The 19,938-nt window shown below is 35.6% G+C and overlaps 4 protein-coding genes and 1 long non-coding RNA gene across 9 annotated transcripts; 1 reads left to right on the top strand and 4 right to left on the bottom strand.

The window, feature by feature from the left end:
- Positions 1-2,620: 2,620 nt before the first annotated feature.
- Positions 2,621-5,103, bottom strand: LOC141701886 (protein FAR1-RELATED SEQUENCE 5-like). The gene is made up of 2 exons (XM_074505509.1): positions 4,781-5,103; positions 2,621-4,631 (listed from the first exon to the last, which is right to left on the bottom strand). Exons 1-2 carry the CDS (start codon positions 5,101-5,103, stop codon positions 2,621-2,623), a joined length of 2,334 nt encoding a protein of 777 aa, XP_074361610.1.
- Positions 5,104-7,986: 2,883 nt separating this feature from the next.
- Positions 7,987-9,089, top strand: LOC141701889 (uncharacterized). The gene is made up of 2 exons (XR_012566933.1): positions 7,987-8,523; positions 8,649-9,089. It is a non-coding gene; the product is annotated as an uncharacterized LOC141701889 (long non-coding RNA).
- A 525-nt stretch (positions 9,090-9,614) lies between these two features.
- On the bottom strand, positions 9,615-10,688 carry LOC141701884 (F-box/kelch-repeat protein At3g23880-like). The gene has a single exon (XM_074505508.1). The coding sequence runs from the start codon at positions 10,686-10,688 to the stop codon at positions 9,615-9,617; it is 1,074 nt and encodes a 357-aa protein (XP_074361609.1).
- Positions 10,689-11,846: 1,158 nt separating this feature from the next.
- On the bottom strand, positions 11,847-14,413 carry LOC141701882 (putative F-box protein At4g09190). Of its 4 annotated transcripts, none has more exons than XM_074505505.1 (2): positions 14,004-14,413; positions 11,847-13,775 (listed from the first exon to the last, which is right to left on the bottom strand). In XM_074505505.1, the coding sequence occupies exons 1-2, from the start codon at positions 14,281-14,283 to the stop codon at positions 13,216-13,218; spliced, it is 840 nt and encodes a 279-aa protein (XP_074361606.1). In that variant the 5' UTR covers positions 14,284-14,413; the 3' UTR covers positions 11,847-13,215. The 4 variants fall into 4 exon arrangements, with proteins under 4 accessions (XP_074361606.1, XP_074361603.1, XP_074361604.1 ...); XM_074505502.1 differs by having other exon boundaries at positions 11,848-12,668; positions 13,199-14,413; XM_074505503.1 differs by having other exon boundaries at positions 11,848-12,635; positions 13,199-14,413.
- Positions 14,414-14,772: 359 nt separating this feature from the next.
- LOC141701883 (uncharacterized) lies at positions 14,773-17,317 on the bottom strand. Of its 2 annotated transcripts, none has more exons than XM_074505506.1 (2): positions 15,183-17,317; positions 14,773-15,073 (listed from the first exon to the last, which is right to left on the bottom strand). In XM_074505506.1, exons 1-2 carry the CDS (start codon positions 17,310-17,312, stop codon positions 14,981-14,983), a joined length of 2,223 nt encoding a protein of 740 aa, XP_074361607.1. In that variant the 5' UTR covers positions 17,313-17,317; the 3' UTR covers positions 14,773-14,980. The 2 variants fall into 2 exon arrangements, with proteins under 2 accessions (XP_074361607.1, XP_074361608.1); XM_074505507.1 differs by having other exon boundaries at positions 14,773-15,070.
- Between the last annotated feature and the right edge of the window lie 2,621 nt (positions 17,318-19,938).

Raw genomic sequence — 19,938 nt, 5'->3', positions numbered from 1 at the left:
TGAAAATTAAATCAAGTGAGAAAATTATTTTTCTAAAGTGTTTAGAAAAGGGATTAATGATTAAAAGGTGTTTTAATTATTAGTTAATTGGTTAATAAGAATAATCAATTAAAGGGTTAATAATAATAATATTTTATGGAAAATTTTCAGCTGAAAATTTTGCCTATAAATATACTATTATAAACCCTATTTGCCTCAACCCAAATAATTAACCCTAATTCTAAAGTAGAACAAGAGGGAGACAACTAATTCTCTCAACCTCTTCCTCCTCCATCACATTGTACTCTTGGTGGATACCGGTGGAGTGCTTCACACTTGAGGAGCAGCTGCTAGGGATTTCCGTTCATCGTTCTTGGATCGCTATTAAAGACCCCCATCTTTCCATTAACGTAAAGCTTCTTAAGGTAAACATACTGAACTACGAATTAAATATTATTTTTCGCATGGATCCTGCGGAGGGTTTCATTTTTTTTAAGATTTAAATTTACGTTTTCGTTGCGTTTATGTGCTAAATTTACGAAACTCTAATGATTGCGGTGTTTATGTGTTGAAGTACATGGACTACTTCACACAAGGATATGACTTAGCCGAGGTACCGAATTGGTCGCAGGAGGTGGATACCTTTAGGTATCGGATAGCCAGAGAGCTTCAGCTAGGGAAGGCAAGGGGGATTCCCGGGATTCGTATGCGTAGACGTCACGAATCTTCGTAGAACTTATGTGGTTGGATTTCATTTCGTATGTAGTTGGATTTTATTTAATTTTAGGTTGTCGGATTTCGTACTTGGATTTCATTTGATTTTAGGTTGTCGGATTACGTACATGGATTTCATTTGATTTTATATTGTCGGTTTATGTACTTGGATTTCATTTGATTTTAGGTTGTCGGATTATGTACTTGGATTTCATTTGATTTTATATTGTCGTTTTATTTGATTTTATTTTGGTGGATTTTGTCGATTTTGGATTGTTTTGGATTTTGGAGGATTATTTTGGTGAATTATGCTGGATTTTGGAGGATTATAGGTGTGTGGGATTTTTGTTTGCAATTTTGGTGAATTTGGAGGATTATAGGTGTGTGGGATTTTGTTGGCAATTTTGGAGGATTATAGGGGGTGAATTATGCTGGATTTTGTTGGCAATTTTGGTGAATTTGTGCAGGTTGGTTGTCTGTATACAGTCCGCAGAAAAGAAAAAAATCCCCGCCTAACCGCGGAAATTTCCGCGGTCCGTCCCTTTGGTTTTTTTGCAACAAAAATAGAGCAGAAACAGAGTAATGCATGCAAAGTTTCTGTTGAAATTTCTTAATTTTTGGAAGTTAGTCCTAAACTAACTTTCAACAATCCTAACCACTCTCAAAAGTCTTAAAATATGGTAATGAGTGATTTTCAAAAAAAAAATTAATTTTTTTCAATTTTTAAATTAAATTGAAAATTTCTTAAAAAGTCAACAAAAGTCAACATTTTGTCCAAATGTTAAAAAAAAACTTTTGAATACATTTCATAACTATTTCTAATGTATGGTTCGACTTGTAAATTTTAATTTTCAATCTCAAATTTATAGGTACACTTTCAATCTCAAATTTCATACTTGAATTCATATAAAATACATAATTGCCGCTCAAATTCAATGAAAATACATAGGTTCGAATGAAAATTAAACGATCAATACAATCCACTAAATTTTACGAAATATATTGATCCTAACCAAAAATACCTAGTATATTAGAAAGACCACTGGATAACCGGTGTTGAGCAACTCCTTGCGTAGTATCCACGAAGCATGCAATGTGGTAGAGAACAAGTACACAACCATCACGGATATGCCCTTCCGTAAGTTTCCACAAGTAAGGGTTGAAGTCGTTCCAAATGGTAACGGGAATCGTATTCGAGCCATCGTAGAGACGAAATCTTGCAAAACATGTCCCGCGTTCCCTCTCCGTCCCTCCCGTTAGGTGTGAAACCCAACCCTTCACATATTCAATGCGCATTTGGTCCATATTACATCCCTCACGAGGCCTCAAGTTTACAATATCGACAATCCGATCACATTTAACAAGCTTACCGCCATTCCATCCGGATTTTTTCCATTTTCCATCGGGCGTGTTGTTGCCCAAATTCAAGATCGGAAGGAAGTACGGATCCGGATGAGAGTTCACCAATCTCCACGGTTCAGTACCCTCCATCCAATTGCATGTCTCGATCCAATTTTTGGCCCAATAAGCCTCCTCATTGGGTGGGTACAAGTCTGTTTCCTCTTCCTCCACATGGGGCGGCTCGTCATTGTCCACAAGGGGCATCAACTCAGCACATGCATCTTCCATCTCACTAAAGGTTGGTGAGACCACATCTTTCTCGTCATTGTCCTCATACCACGAGTCGCTTGGTAGGGAGTCCGAGAATGTGTTGCTAACGTGGGAAACCGAATCAAAACTATGATCGGAGTTGTTGTCACCACTATACTCGCTAGTCATGTTACCTATCACAATAAAACAAAATTATATGACAATAATTAACAATTATATGACAATAAAACATAAAAAAAACAATGTTAAACACTAAAAATTCAAATCCATTCAAAGATTACAACATTCGGTTACAAATGTTACACTACTAATTATATTACGATTCTTGAACATTTTTAAGATCTTCTAGTCTACTAGCACACTTTCTTTTATCATGGCCTTCCATTTGACAATATGTGCACTTTCTTGGCGGCTTCTCCTTTTTACCAATCGATTCCATGGGACTTTTGAAACGAACGTCCTTCTTCCTTCCTTTAGTTTGGGACATAATAGGGTCAAGTATTGGTTCTTCATGAGCACTTGCTTTTGGAGCATGCGAATTGCTTTCATAAGATTTAATTCCATTAACGCTCATTCTTTCGAGAATTGGTATTTCTCGATTCATCACTCCAACGGCATAATCATACCGTTCCTTGGATGCAATGCTACTTTGACAAAAACTCATGGTTAACATTGTCATGCTATTAAATCGATCGGTTGAGGTCATCTCATGACTTTGTCCAACATCCAAATTGTAAGGCAACACACCATCAACTCTATTGGCATGCATTGTCCACCTCCGGTTTATGTAATACGGGGGAATTTCCGAAACCCGTTTCTTAGTGAAGACCGCCAATAGGTGTCTACAAGGTAGCCCCGAATGTTCAAGCATTCTACACGTACACATTCCCAAAGAGCTTGCTTTCTCGAATGCCACAAAATAAACATTTCTTCTCGTAGGCTCGGACATGGGCCTATAACAACTATAGTACGTATAAACATCCCCCATTCTCTCCGCTTCTTCACTAGCTCGTCGGTCTTTTTCAACAAAGTATTTTGAAGACTCAACCAATTCATCTTGAAATCTTCTAAACATTTCCTTAGTGTAGATACAAGAAGCATGATAATCTAATGTGGTATGCAATTTCATGGGACGTTTTAGATTAATGGTGACATAATCTTCTTCCTTCTCTCTCATGAATTGCCTTGCCAATGCTTTTTGGGCATTTTCAATGAATTTCTTCAAACCCGTTGCCGAACTCACATACTTATCAAAGAAAGAATTCATCCCCTCACTCCTCGATGTACTATTTTGAAACGCCGAAAATGTGTTTCTGGTATATGTCGGAATCCACTTGCGCTTCAACTCATATAACACATTTAACCATTTATGCTCTTGCAAGTGATACTTTTCCACAAACGACGCCCATCTAGCCTCAAAAATACATTCGGTGAGAAATTTATAGATGCAATGGTTGAAGTCCGTCTTGAATTCCGGAAAAGCCGAATAATAATGAGCTAATTTCTCGGGGAATTTTTGACTAATGTGCCAAGAACACAATAAATGGGTAGTATTCGGGAGTACAACCGCAATAGCGCTTGCCATGGTTTGATCTGGATCCGTGATTATAGTCAATGGAGGATTATTCCCCACACCTTCAAGCCAAGTACGAAGAATCCACTCAAAAGTCGACGCGTGTTCATCCCGCATCAATGTACACCCGAAAATTACCGATTGATAATGATGATTGACTCCGGTAAATGGGACAAATGGCATTGCATACCTATTTGTCCGATAAGTGGTATCAAAAGCCATAACATCGCCAAAATTTTGGTAAGCCATTATACATCTCGGATCAATCCATACTAGACACTTCAAGCGATTCTCTTCATCGACTTCGGTCCTAATAAAATATTTAGAACCACTTTCTTCATTCAACCTATGCAACAAGTCCAACCCCGCTTGGGCGTCACTAATCTCAAACCTTTTCTTCCTCTCGTCTCTTAACACATTCCTAACATATTGAACATTGAAACCAACTTTATCATTACCTCCATGAATGTTACCAATCACATTCATCACTTGACAATTACGAACCCCCGAACCATAAAACATTTTAATCAAACTACGGGTCGCGGTGTTGACATGTCTTTCTCGTTGTACCAAATTCATCTTACTGGGGGAAACAAGACTGTGGTTGTGTACCAATTCAAGGCTAGTTACCTCCCAGTGACGTTTTTTCTTTTGATAATTGACATACATCCTCACCTTCCACTCGCTTTTAGGAAGAACCTCTCTACGCCGTTTATTTTGACTACTCTTGGCGACGACACTTTTTCCATAAAGCCTACAAACATATAAACGACCATATATCTCGTTGTCTTTATTAAGATGGCTAGCTTGAATTTTAGTAGCAAATCCATTTCATAAAGCATAAGCCCTAAAAAAATGACCAGCCTCATCCACACTTTGAAAATTTTGATTCAAATATGGAACCCCCCCCCCCCATCAACATTTTCATACAAATTTGCATCCTCTACATTATCATCTTCATCCTCACCCTCAACATTATCACTATCATTTTCAACCTCGTTTTCCACCTCATTTTCATCATTTTCATCTTCAACATCAACCAAATCGTCATCTAAATTAATAAATTTCTCATTTTTATGTACAAAATCATCATCTTCAATATATACAGGGGTTTTAGGTTCTTCACTAGTATTTAAATCATCAAGATGTAAACTATGATCAATAGCCTCTTTTTTTTCATTTTGACGTTTATGACTAAACATACGAGCAAATAATTTATCATCCATGAAAATGTGAAATTTACGACAAGAAATATACCTTGAGTTGACAAAACTACTTGAATTTCTTGATGAAAATGCCCCAAAATCGCCTAATTTGGTCACTTGGAGAGTGATTTTTTTTTTATCGTAGGTAACCCGCAGCCGCTACCCTTCGGGTGCGCTCTGGGTAAACCCTACGGGTTCACGTAATAGCCTGCTGTGGAGAAAACTGTTTTTTGTGTGGTATAGGGGGGCTATTGGGTTGCTGGGGATAAGGGGACAAGGTTACCAACCGCAGAAATTTTCCGCGGTCCGTTTGTGATCTGAACCCTTTATTCCCCATCCAATGGCTATAAATGTGTTTGTTATAAAACGGTCTACAACAAACGGTTGTTGCAGACCGTTCCCCATATATATAAGTAAGCTTTCATGGAGAAACCTTTTAAAAAAGGAACTATAAAACCTTCTTTAAATTTTTATCCGCTTGATTTATAATCGAATTTTCCTTATTGCATTATATTCTGAATTGAATTTTTAATAAATGGATCCATATTAGTAAAATGATCTCGAATTGAATGGAATTAGATTAAATTTTCGCTAAATTAACGTGTCTAAAAATTTTCGCTAAATTAACGTGTCTAAAAATTTTCGCTAAATTAACGGATCTAAACGGAGGTTAACTTTAACACACGCTAATTCACACTGTTGTCCATCGTTTGTTTGATAACTCACACCGATGTTTTCAAATTTACATTATGTTTCTTTTATTTTTAAAACTTATATTTTGCCTCCTAATTCACACAATTATTTCCCTAATTTTACATTTTAGCTTCTACATCAGTAGTGACCCCACTGCCACATCATCAGGGACCCCACTGCCACGTTATCGCCACATCAGCAATAGAACCCATTGCCCCGTCATAACCGGAAAATCACCATCAAAATGAAAAATCACTACCTGTAAAATGAAAATCATCACCAGAATATTGAAATCACGTATAAAAAACAAAAAAACACCACACTTTTTTCAGTTATCATTCCAATCATATTTCACGGCCACCAATAAATCACTAAACTATTACTAACTTTCACCGCCCCAACAATGTCATCTATCATCTCTACCGCACAACACCTGCAGAATATAAACAAAATCACCATATGTATATGTTCACAATCACCAAATCTGATGTGCATATGTTCTAAATTTTTTTAAAAAAATCATCGAAATTACAGATTTGAAATACGACGGCGGAATCTTTAGGGAGATGAGGGCGGAGGAAGGTGGCGTGGTGGGGTTGTGCCGCGGCGGCGAGGGCGAGGGAGGAATGCAGTTAGTGAGTGGACAGAGAGAGGGAGGGGGAGCAAGCGAGCGAGAGAGAGTATCTGAGAGTCCTTCCCGTAGGTGGCGGTGTTGCGGCCATCGGTGGCGGTGCTTCGACGGGATGTATACGGGGATGAAAGAGGTTAGGGTGGATAAAAGGGGAAAGGAGGAGAGGGGGGTGGTTGGTGTATATGCGTGTATAATATTTAAGTCATTAAATTGTAAATAATTACAAAAATGTCATCAATTTTTAGTTTTTATTCTTAAAATATTTCTAATAGAATAGCTCTCTATGAGTAATCTTTTATGGAGAAACCTTTTAAAAAAGGAACCATAAAACTTTTTTTAAATTCTTATCCGCTTGATTTATAATCAAATTTTCCTTATCACATTAAATTCTGAATTGAATTTTTAATAAATGGATCCATATTAGTAAAAATGATCTTGAATTGAATAGAATTAGATTAAATTTTCGTTAAATTAACGGATCTAAACCGAGGTTAACTTTAACTAACGCTAATTCACACCGTTGTCCATTGTGATAACTTACACCGATGTTTTCAAAATTTTAAGAACATAAATTTACACCGCTGTTTTCACATGTTTCAAAATGAAAAACAAACGAAAATTCTTCATCTTTATATTTTATTTTCTCAATGAAAATAATGCAGTCGGTGCAACTAAAATGAAAACAATAGCCAGCAAGAGTCCTGATAAGGTAGCAAAAGTAGTTGGGAATTATTGTTGGTAATAAGGAATAATTGGCCCTCAATGTCTCCTAGTCAATGTCCAATTGTATCATAATTAATACTTTAATTTAATTTAATCTTTAGATTTTTGTGGTACATATAATTTACACGATAAGTAATTCTTATCAAAAGAAAGAAACGTGTTGTGTGGGATGAGAAGATGACCTTCTAGTGGATAATAATATATGGTCTCTAATCAATTTCAAAAATTGAACTTATCTTAACATTTTTCTTTCATTCTTCCTCTTCCATGTATTTTATATATATAATCCATGTGATAATTGCCAAGTCAAGAGCACAATTTCAACTCGGGATAAGGCCTTCTATTCTACTCCTATGGTTTAGAAAAAGTATGCTAATTTTCAGGACTTGGTCAATAATTCATACCAGCCATATTTCTTAATTTTTCGTAATAACATAAGGGTTTTTCTAGCGTGCCACACATGCTAAGCATGTAATTATATAAGTTTAACTCAGTTTGATTGATTTAATTTTTGTAGAAATAAGTTAAAATTTTGAAATTTTACGCCCGTTAGTAGAAGTTGAGAAAGATCGGCATATTTTTTTTTAACCAACTTCAATCGTCGCTCATCTCAAGTTCAGACATATTCAAGAAAAACGAGAATTCATTAAAAATAAATTGTTTTGTGTGTTTGAGTATTCAATTTTGGACAAATTATGAAAGATATGTAAAATGCATAGAGGATAACTATATGAAAGAACAAGAATAAAAGAATTATGTAATCAATCTTCATGTGTCACATTCACTACATTATTTTTAAATATTCCAAGATTATATACTGTAGATTATACTATAAGTTGGACTATTAGAGTCAACAAAGTTGTCTTGGATGTATATCAGGATACAACTTATCCATAGAAACTTCATGTGGCTACAATTGATCTTGTCTGTGTCTGCATGCAAGGCATCTTCTCAACTCCTTCATCTCATCATCTACTACAAGTATTTAAAGAAGTTTCTGAGAATATAAAATTCACAACTGTGTATACTTTTCTTCTTAATTACTTGTTCATCTTTCTCTCTATATCTTTATATATCATGGTGCTACCAATGGATAATAGTCAAGGCAGGAGACAGTTTTTTCAAGATTATCCATGCTCTCAACAATTGGTGTTCTCTAGTGATTTGAAGGAGAAGGATAAGAGTTTTGTTATCATGGAAGGAGAAATATATGATGCTAACAGTAGCAGAAATGAATCAACATCTTCTTCTTCTACTTCTATTGGAGAGGATTCATCAGCTTTAAATGGTTCTTTAACTTCATTAGATACAGAAGATGATGCATCTTCAGCATCTGCAAATTCTAGTGGCTCTCTGTGTGATCTAACAGACCTTGTCCCCCAGTTACCAATCAAGTAAGTGCTATATCTTTATCGAAATTTATCGATATTTATTGATCAAGAATCATGCTTGAGCTGATGAGCTCATGAGCATCATGGTATAATTTTAGTTTTAACAAGGATTTGTTGTATATTTGCAGGAAGGGTTTATCTAAGTTCTATCAAGGGAAATCGCAATCATATACTTCTCTTTCGAGGGTAAAAAGCATAGAAGATCTTCCTAAGAAAGAAAGTCCTTACAACAACAAAAGGAAATTGATGAAGTCAAGCAAGAGTTATGCAGGTGGACTTAACAACTATAAATCACTTACTCTTCCTAAGCCTGTTATCTCGAAGAATATTTCTAGAGGATATGGTTCTTCTTCCTTTACAGATTTAAAGAAAAGTTATCTGAGTAACTGCAATCATGCTCCTGTAGATTACAACACAAAAGAACAAATGATTTGAACTGCAAAGAAGGGATGGAGAAACCTTATAGTGAAACATATATACTTAGATTGAACATATGTATCATAAGATGTGAGGTAGTGAAATTTGTTGTATCATTATTTAATTTAATGCTATATATCTCTGTTCAGATATGTTGAGGCTTCAGATGAAAATACCTAGTCCCATATTCAAGGGGAAATATTTGAGACACTAGATTAGTCATTTCAGAAATCTACTTCATACATCATAAAAATGAAGAAACGGTCACAACTGAAGAGGATGGTGCCACATCAACAACCGGTTACATATCATACTATCTAACTATACAGAGGCAATTCACAGGGTATGCCACGGGAAACCCTCAGTTCCACATAGCTCCACCCCTACCAGAAGTGGCTAAACCGGAACTAAAGAAGTGCTCAGTGTTCCAGGATTTAGCCTCATCCCTATTGCCCCTTTAAGAGGCTTGAGATTTAAACTTGTCAATGTAATCAATCAGTTAAAATCCAGATGATCAGAAAACCACAAATATTAAAGATAATCTGAAAAACTATCTATCCATTAACAAAGCAAATCTTATACTGATAAATTTAGACAACAATTCCATCCGATGTATGGAAACAGATTTAGCAAACTTAGTAACTTAAACATAGATAGTAATTAAACAACTTATCATATTACTCGTGTCGCTCAAACCCTTTGAGTGAAACAAGGCTCCCAGTGAACTGAACGGCTGATATACATCCTTGAAAGGGACGAGCTAGGGGTGTCTTATTCTTTTTCTTCTTATCATCATAAATAAAGAATCCAATATCAGAATCTTGTGCAAGAAACTGAGCATCACCCAGATACATAAATACTCGATCTATTTTCACATCAGGCTCAATATTGAACATTTTAGTCCAAGTAACATTGTCACCGAAGCCATCCAACTTCCATAGACTAAGAGCAGCCCCTTCTCCACCAGATTTCATGATCAAACCAAGAGAATCATCAAAATTCAAAATATATGACATTCTTTCACCCGAGTCAGGATACTGACAAAACCCAAACACCTCATTGTACAAATCAAACGACACAATTCTATCCTTCTCTTCAAAATACAATGCATCCCTCCCAACAACACGTTTCGAGAACGCAACACTCCTAAAACCGCGCATATCATTAGGAACCGGAATCTCTCTCCAAGAGTCCGAATTAACAGAGTAGACCCCCGCAGCCATCACATAAATATGATCAACACCATTTGTGAAATTACCATACATAACCCTAAGAATCTTATAATCATTGTTCACAGAATCAAACCAAAACCCAAATTCATTCGCATAAATAAGATTAAGGCAGCTTCGGAATATATTCGACTTGGGAAGCAACTTAAACAACCTAGTTAACGGATTCCAAATATATAACACGCGAACCTTAATATCAGCAAGAATAACAAGACCATTACAACAACAAACATGAATATGCATACCATACATAAAATCAGGGAGAGTGAGCTTAACGGTGTTTTCGCCCGGAGTTTCGAGATAAAAACCTTCCAATGCGCCAGTTGGAATGACTATGAGTAGAGAAAAGGGCCGGGGTGGTTTATTGTGAGAAACGGTGAGGTGGTCTTGGACGAAATGAGGGTCGGAGATGATTGATTTCCATGATTTGCAAACTGCTTTGCACCGGAGAAGTGAGAGTACAGGCAGAAATGTGAGTATATTGAAGATCAATTCTTGGGATAGATGATTAATTGAAGCCATTTTGAGTGTTTGATTGTGAAATTTGATAATGCTCTGTTTTAAACCCTAAACCCTAATTTGAGTATTCTGGAATTCTGGTCGTACGAGAGAGGGATTTATGAGAGAGGGAGAGGAGAGGGAGAGAGGGGGATAGAAATGATATGTGCGGCCGAAGTTAAAATGGCCCAAAATCCAAAATATCATTTTTGAAAATAATTGCCCAAGATATCATTTCATAACGGTGCTTCGTCTTACGTTTTGTATTTTTAATGCAAAACGGTACATAATGTGCCGTTTTGGTACTTTATTTATTTATTTTAATTTTTTTTTAATGTGTCAAACATTAGCTGAAGTAGCGTTTTGGCTCAAAACGTACATCATATAGCGTTTTGTACCAAAACGTAACTTCATCTACCGTTTTGCGCGTAAAAAAAAATTTAAATGTCAAAGCGTTACACGAAATACCGTTTTAGGTATTTTGCATAAACGTTACACGATATACTTACATTTAAGGTCATTTTTAACCCCCAAGTGACATTTAGGGCCACCACCCGTAAAATCCTCGTACCTGTTTGAAATATAAAGTTGTGACAATTTTCTATTAAATTTTTACTTTAGTTTATTAAATGGAAAATTTATACAAATAAAAAATATGTGATGACATTTTTAAAGTTTTATATTGTGTGTTGATAATTTTTTATTTGGCCTGCAATCATTTTTAAATACCTTGACAGCATAGTTTAAATATTAATTTTCATATTTTTTTCCTCAATAAAAAATATATAACTTAAATTTTTATTTATAAAAATGATAATTTTTACTATACGGTCAATGCATCTTGAGACGTGTGTTCAAAAATTACTAGACAATAAAATAAACTGAGAGAGTATGTTTTTTTGTAAAATCTTGCTTAATGTCAAAACTTTCCTAGTCAAACTACAGAACATGTCAAATAATCGGTTTGAGCTTTTTTTTAAAAAAAAAATGACCGCTATTATATTCAAAGCCGGATCCGCCGCTGAACAAAAGAACAAAAGATATAAACTGCAAAGAAGATACGAGTAATCTTTAAACCTATAGTGAACCATAGATACTGGTTAGACTGAAAACATCTATCACAAGATGAGAGCTACTAAATTAGCAAAAAATAAAAGATGAGAGCTACTGAAATTTGGTGGACTGATCATATATCCTAATCTCAAAGCAAACTTCCGAGAAGCAAAAAATATGATGATAGTTGGACTGATCGACTTAAATGTACCATCACCGGAACCAACAATGAATGGAAGTAGCCAGGGATGAATGAATACAACAACAACGATAACAAACCGATATAAATGAAGCTCTGGATTTCAAAGAACTAGGGCTCTTGTAACCTTAGATCCGAATCTACATTGCATAGTTCATTCTTTTAAAACTATGATCAGACTCCAGATATACCATACGACAAACTTGTATTGACTCTAGTCATGCTCATATCAAACACGAAAAACTACAAAATAGCTGTCATATATTCTCAAATGTTCCATAGGAGCCGAAAGCTTGATCTGGTAAGGGACTTAGAGATATTTTTCAAACAATTACAAAATGTAGTTAACGAATTTTCACCTGCTTTAAGTTCTTCCTAGTAAAGGATTCGGATTGTATTGGATTGGGTGTCGAGAATCTAAAGATACATCAAGAACCAATGAGGTTATAGAAGGAAAAGAACAACACAGAGTTTAAGCCCCAGAAACTTTGATAATGAACATAGGGAGCAGGTAGCTTTAGCCATAATTCAGATATTTATCATGTTGCAGCAGTACAAGAAGCCCAGAATTCCTCGAAACATAAGCAAAGCCCGGCTACTTCAGTAACTTGTATCGCATCTTCCAAACTGTTTCCTTGAATCCAAATGCAGACAAAACAAATGATCTTCATTTTCTAAATCTCCTTCATTTCCACAAGCAGATACCATAACTGGATTAACTTCAAATCAATATGCGTTACTTTTCAGATTTTCTGCCGTTTTAAAAAGATCAATATACAGATTACTGATTAGTATTCAACAGAAGACTCTAATGCTGAAAATCCGAGAAGACGATATTTAAAGTTTTTTGGGTACAGATGAAGTCCTGAGGAATTTAATTTATTCCCTTACTAGATTATCACTAAAGCCGTCATTCAATACCTCAACGCCAAGAGGAAATTAAATAATCCCCTTACTAGAATCCACATAACTCCTTCCCTGCCTGAAGTGGCTAAACCAGAATCAAACAAGTGCTCAGGGCCCGAGGATTGAGCCTCAACCCTTGTGCCCTTTTAAGAGTCTCAATCTTAACTTCTCAATGTATTATCCATCAATTAGAATCCAGATGAGAAAACCATAGATATTAAACATATTCTGAAAACCATCTATCCATTAACAAGCAAATCTTATACTAATAAACTTAGACAACAATTTCATCCAATGTGTGGAAACAGATTTAGCAAACTTAGAAACTTGAAACAGAGATAGTATTAAAACATTAGTTACATTTTTAAATTCTTACCAAATTACTCTTGTCGCTCAAACCCTTCGAGTGAAACAAGGGCTACCAGTGAACTGAACGGCTGACATACCTCTTCTAAAGACACGAGCTAGGGGTGTCTTATTCTCTTTCTTCCCATCATCATAAAAGAAGAATCCAACATCGGAATCTAGAGCAAGAAAGTGTGCATCACCCAAATAAAGAACTACAAGATCCATTTTCAAATTAGGCTCAATATTGAACATTTTAGTCCAAGAAACGTTGTTACCGACACCATCCAACTTCCAGAGACTAAGAACGGATCCATCTCCACCAGATTTCATAATCACAGCAAGAGAACCATAAAAATTCAAAAAATATGACATTCTTTTACCCGAGTTGGGATACTGGTGCAATCTAAACACCTCATCGTGCAAATCGAATGACAGAAACTCTTCCATACCTTCAATATACAATACACCAGTATTAACACAAACACATTTTGAGAACGGATCACGCCTAAAACCGTGCATTTCTTTAGGAACTCGAATCTCTTCCCAAGAATCCGCATTAACAGAATACAACTCCGCGACTATCACATCAAGATGATTATTACCATCTGAAAAACTACCAAACACAAGCCTAAGAATCTTATAATCATTGCTAACAGAATCAAACCAAAACCCAATACTATTCGTAAACCTAAGATCAAAGCAATTTGGGCCTATATTCGACTTGGGAAGCAACTTAAACAACCTAGTCAACGGATTCCAAATATATAAAACACCAACAAACACATCAGCAAGAGTAACAAGACCATTACAAGAACAAACATGAATATTCATACCAAACATATACTCAGGGACTGGGAGAGTGAGCTTAACAGAGTCTTCACCGCGAGTTTCAATATAAAAACCTTCCAATGCACCTTTCGGAACAACCCTGAGTACAGAATAAGGGGGTTGTTTACTGTGAGAAACGGTGAGGTGAGCTTGGATGAAATGAGGCTCGGAGATGATTGATTTCCATGATTTGCAGACTGATTTATATCGAAGAAGTGAAAGTACGGGCAGTAATGAGAGTATTCTGAAGATCATTTCTTCATCTAGATGATTTATTGAAGCCATTTTGAGTGTTTGATTGTCAAGACACGAGAAATCTGATACTGCTCTGTTTTAAACCCTAAACCCTCGTTGGATAATTCATCTGTCTACCGGGGAGAGAGAGAGAGAGAGAGAGAGAGAGAGAGAGAGAGAGAGAGAGAGAGAGCGGGGGGGGGGGAGACAGGGGCCAGGGAGGGAGAGAGAGAGGGGAGGTATGTTTGTGGTACTGTGTATTTCTCTTACAAGTTCATATTCATTTTAATTTCTTACATTTTTGTTAATAAAATGCATAACTTTACAATTAACAAATATTTTGATTAGAATTCTAAAATCTATATTTTATTAGATCTTTCTTAAACTACTATATGTTAACAGAATAGATAGATGTGGCACAGTGTTACCTTTCAATTTGTAAATTTGATTTGTTATATATGTAACTATATGTCAAGAAAACTTACTAAAACAAAATTAAAGATGAAAGAACTATCTAAAACAAAACAGATATTTAGCCATTTCAAACTGCAAAGAAGAGATGAGAGCTACTGAAAATTTTGTATCAGAGATTAGTCATTTCAGAATCTAATACATCCTTCATAAAAATGAAAAAACAGTTACAGATAAAAGAGAGATGTGCTGCCATTAAGTCTTATGGAACAACAAAGATGGTATTTCAAATGGTTAAGTCCAAAAGAACTCATCATAGGTAGAGGTGATTTATGATTCAAAGCGGAGAAATGGCCTTATTGCGGATTCTGCTTGATCGTCTAACTGGAGTTGAACTCGCCATACTCACTTCCCCACTTCTGCTTTCCTGCTTGAGTACAGAAAAGAGACCCATTGAGACATTTTCGAAAGAAACATATATAACATGCAATGAAATGAGTAGAGCCCAGCTTATGATAAAATGATGCTAAAAGCTTTACCTTTTTCTTAGAAACACTCTTCTTCTTTCGTGATGAAGAATCGGAAGCATTTGAGAGCTCGAACTGTGGTGAATACCTTTGATCCTGAACCAAAGGGGCCTTGCTATGTGATATCGTCGTTTCTGTAAAAAGATGATTGCTGTCATTCTTCACTTCAGAAGCTAGAACCCTTCTCCTTTTATTACTTTTAAAAGAGCCATTTGCTTCTTCTCCAATTACAAGCTCACCAAGCAGCTCAACTTTAGGAGCCAGGCGCTGCCCGCTAAGCTCTTCCGTGGCTTCTTTCATTGGGGGAAAGGGTGTTGTTGAAGGACTAATAATGGATTCTACCTTTTTCGTCTTATCTTCTTTCGCGCCACATATTGCAATGCCGTTGTGTATTTGATGAGCTGCTATAGCAGGTTCAGCATTCTGATGTAGTGTTTCCATAGGCAAAGAATCTTCTTTGCCATTGTTATTTTGCGCGGGGAAAGAAGTTGCTTTACCATTGATCCTTTGCAACTGGTAAAGAAATCCCAAAGCTGCAGCTATACTAAAAAACACAGCTAGAACAAGTACTGAAAGCTGTAATTTCATTTCCTCACTTTCCATCATTACATTTTCAGCATTCAATTTAGTGCTCGGCTCGATTTCAGAAAACAAATCTTCTTGAAAAGATTCAAATATCTCTACAGTTTTAGCACTGTGCACCTGGTCGAAAGCCTCGGTACTTTCTATTTCCTGATCCCTTGTGTATTCGTTCACTCTAGAATCTAAGCCTTCAGTTTCACTATGAAGCACTTCGCATTTAGCATTACCTTCACTTACTTCAGATTCTGCCCAAGGTAATGTATCATTGCTAGGCTCAATTTCAAAAAACAAATCTTTTTGAAAAGATTCATAAACTTCTACAGATTCAGCAATCGGCACCTGGTTGAAAACCACCTCATCAATACTTTCCATTTCCAGATTCCTTATGCATTCAATCACTCTAGAATCTAAGGCTTCAGCTTCGCTATGAACCACTTTGTTATCAGTATTAACTTCACTTTCATTAGGTTCAGCCCGCAGTAAAGTATCAGAAGCTTCCGCTTTTCTCATCAACTCATCATTGTATATATCTTCAAATCTCTCAATTGTTGCCTGAGGCAATTTAGAAATACTTTCTAACATTCCATTACCATTGTCTTCATAAATCCCTGCCTCCGCAAACGCATTATCAACCACATCGTTTTGTGTAACTATCTGTAGTGAACTAAAGTGAGTCTCCTCTTCTTTTCCATCCAGAACTTCAAATTCACTGATAACAAATTCTTTTCTTAAGACTACTTCTTCATGTACATTAGTTTGATTTACAAACCCTCCTCTAGAATCCCAAACAGCTTCTCGAGTCAAAAACGAATCAGGGGAATCCATGGAGTACATGAAAGCAGTAGACAAAAATAAAGAACCCAGAACAAGCAAAAATTTCAAAAACCTTAAAAAGCTCCAACACTTCTCATCTTTCTCCTCCTCAAACTCTTCACTTTCCCCAGCCTCCTCCGTCTCCTCAAGATCACAACCATTACAATCACTCTCAGTCCTCTCCAATTCTTCAACCCTTTTCTTCACACCACCTTCCTCGACTTCTTTTCCTTCCACTACTTTCTGAAACTCAACAGAACTACTAGTACTAACAAAACCCAACCCATCCTTCATCTTCTCAAATTCATCTTCTCCACACAGAAAGATCCTCCGCTTCTTATTCGGGTTATAACGCAAGAACTTAGGCCTAGGAGACAGATAATTAGTCAAAGGATCATATGGTTTCTTCTCCAATACCCAATCACCATCAAAACTAATCTGATCATCATCACAATTTTTACCCGTACTACAATTCGATCTTTCAGAATGAGCAGAACCAACAAGGGGTTTTGGCGAAATACTAAAAGTAAGGCCCTCATTTCTATCAGCCAAGATTTTCTTCTCCAATACTAAATCACCACCAAAACTATTATGCTCATCATCACAATCATAACCAGTACTACAATTCGATCGAATAGAATGAGCAGAACCAATCGTAAAACTAAAGCCCTCATTTCTATCAGCCAAGATTTTCTTTCTTGGAACTAAAGCAGCAGCCTTTTGAGCTGCAGATATAGTAGGGGACATGAAGTGTTTTCCTCGCCACTTTCTTAGATTTGTCTAATTTAGGGCTACCACTTTCATCATTTTCATTATTTCCTGCACAATTTTATAACATTTCTTCTCAATACAAATTCTTGATCCTTTATTATAACACTACAACATTCACAATATATTCAAGATTTTAATATATATAAAGCAAGTCTAAACAATCAAGAAAAACCAATTGTGTGTTTGTGTGTGTGTGAGAGAGAGAGAGAAGTTGAGAACTGAGAGAGAGGGGGGAGAGAGAGGGAGGGAGGGAGAGAGAGGGAGAGAGAGAGAGGGGGGAGGGGGAGGAGGGAGGGGGAGAGAGAGAGAGAGAGAGAGAGAGAGAGAGAGAGCGAGAGAGAGAGAATACCATCATTCTTGAAAACCAGGGGGCTTGTGAGACCCTTAACAGGAGAATCATCCATCTTTCCTTCAAAGCTTCTTCTTCTTTATTTCTTATATGATTATATTCAAGATTTTGATCAAAATTGCAAAAACAAAGAAAATAAAATCTGGGCACTGCTCTGTATACACAAAATATAAAGACCCTCTGTGTAAAATCTGGACTCTTTGAATATTGAAACCCCCCTGTTTATTATTTCATTTTAAGAGTTAGCTTGACGTCACTTGTAACGGCTACAAATCTTCTCAATTGTTTTGTTTTCGGGTCTAAATAATAACTGGATCAATGTTACATTTGGGCCTGAATATATGTAGGATTGGACTTACCCACTTGGCACTAAGCTTAAGTGGATTTTAACAGAAAATCCAATTTAGTAATTTTATGACCCGAACAATTCGACAGCCCAATTAAGTGATATAAAATCCGAAAGTTGGGGGAAAATGACGTGTCATTGTCAACTCGAAAGTGATTTTTTTTAAAAAAAAAAAAAGATAAGTCGTACAACATTTATAAAAATAATCAGAACTAATCAAACATGCGGTAAAATAGAACAAATCATAATTTTCTTTATCCAAGTTGCGATAGTTGAGAATATATTTAATTATGGTAATTCTCCGCTAATATCGGAGAAATATACTGCTTCCGTTTCAAAATAACTATCCACTTTTGAAAAAAAAATTGTTTCAAAATATTTGTCCACTTACACTTTCAATGTCACTCTTAAAATCATAAAATATAGTTTATATTTTCAAGATGAATTCTACACCACACACAATTATTGTATCTCTAGTTTATATTTCCAATTCTAACTATTTACCATAAACAATAGTGTAGTTAATGTAGTAAACACAATAAATATGATAACTAATATAGCTTTTTCAAGAATGTTAAAATTTCTTAATATGCGTAATTTTTTTAAAAGTGGACAGTTATATCGAAACGGAGGGAGTACAGTTTTTTTGAAGAAACAATCTAGCAACTTTTTGAAGTTGTAACGAATATATATACTCCCTCCGTCACGTTAATTCTTATATGTGCACTGTTTGCACGTATTTCGGGATTTCTATAAAGTATAGTTTCGTAATGTTTTTTTAATTTTTTTTTGAATAAAAATTTAAACATGAAACTTTTATTCAGAAAAAAATTTTAAAAAATATTGCGGAGTTATACTTTAAAGGAGCATTGAAAAGCGTACCGAAAAGTAATGTATAGAATTCAATTGGACAGAGGGAGTTCTGATTTGTTAAAATGTATTTTATCAACTGATCACGATTGTAATTTCATATATCCCAAATTAATAAACAAGTATATAAAATCATACAGATTTACGATTCCGGGTAATAGAACAAATTGACTCTCACATGAATAGAGAACAAATTCAATACATGTGTAGAAAAAATTTCACAAACGAGATATTAAAACTCTCAATAAAGAGAAGCTTTTAATAAAAATTAAATCAAATTGACGGAATTTATTATAAATTCAGTTTCATTTAATTTTAGATGATTTTAACTTATTCAAAATTTACTGATTTACAAATACAGATTCGACGTGAAATAAATACGAACCCGACACGAAACTCGAAATTGGCACCCCACCAAACATATTTCCTGATATATTCTTTGGCAGCTTATAAAATTTCTGTCTTTTTATTCATAATGCAGCGAATATTCTTGACTACTCACCAAGCACAGTGAATAAAAACAACTCACATAACAGAAAGAAGGTGAATTGGGGTTTAAAAGCAGTGCCTTTTTCTTCTTGTTTTGCAACAAAGCAGATACAGACAACTCAGGTTGCTTTGGTTAATGCATGACTCACTTACATGAAAGTTACCTCCAGTGACTTTTTATGGTACTGGGAAAAAAAAAAGCAATTCTCTGTATTTTTTCCCAATAAAATTCTTAACTTTTCTTACCATTTTTCCAAAAACTTTCATTTTAGCCTCTTTTGACTGTGTGACAAAAGATTTCACCTTTGCACTTTATTCTGTTAACTGTTGTTTTCTTGACATATATTTATACATTTATACAAAACGTCTTGGATGTGAATATATCATCTCCCTAACTAAGAAAGAGATCGTGCTTGTCAACGAAGGGTGTGAATGCATCATCTCCCTCACTAAGAAAGAGATCGTGCTTGTCAGCGAAGGGTGTGACTAGGTTAGAGTGACGGAACAAAATGCAAAACATATCAAAAATGTTGAATTCTGAGAAAGAG

This window comes from Apium graveolens, unplaced genomic scaffold, assembly GCF_009905375.1.
Source record: "Apium graveolens cultivar Ventura unplaced genomic scaffold, ASM990537v1 ctg4466, whole genome shotgun sequence".
Taxonomy (NCBI): Eukaryota; Viridiplantae; Streptophyta; class Magnoliopsida; order Apiales; family Apiaceae; genus Apium; species Apium graveolens.
This window is presented reverse-complemented; position numbering and strand designations above follow the sequence as displayed.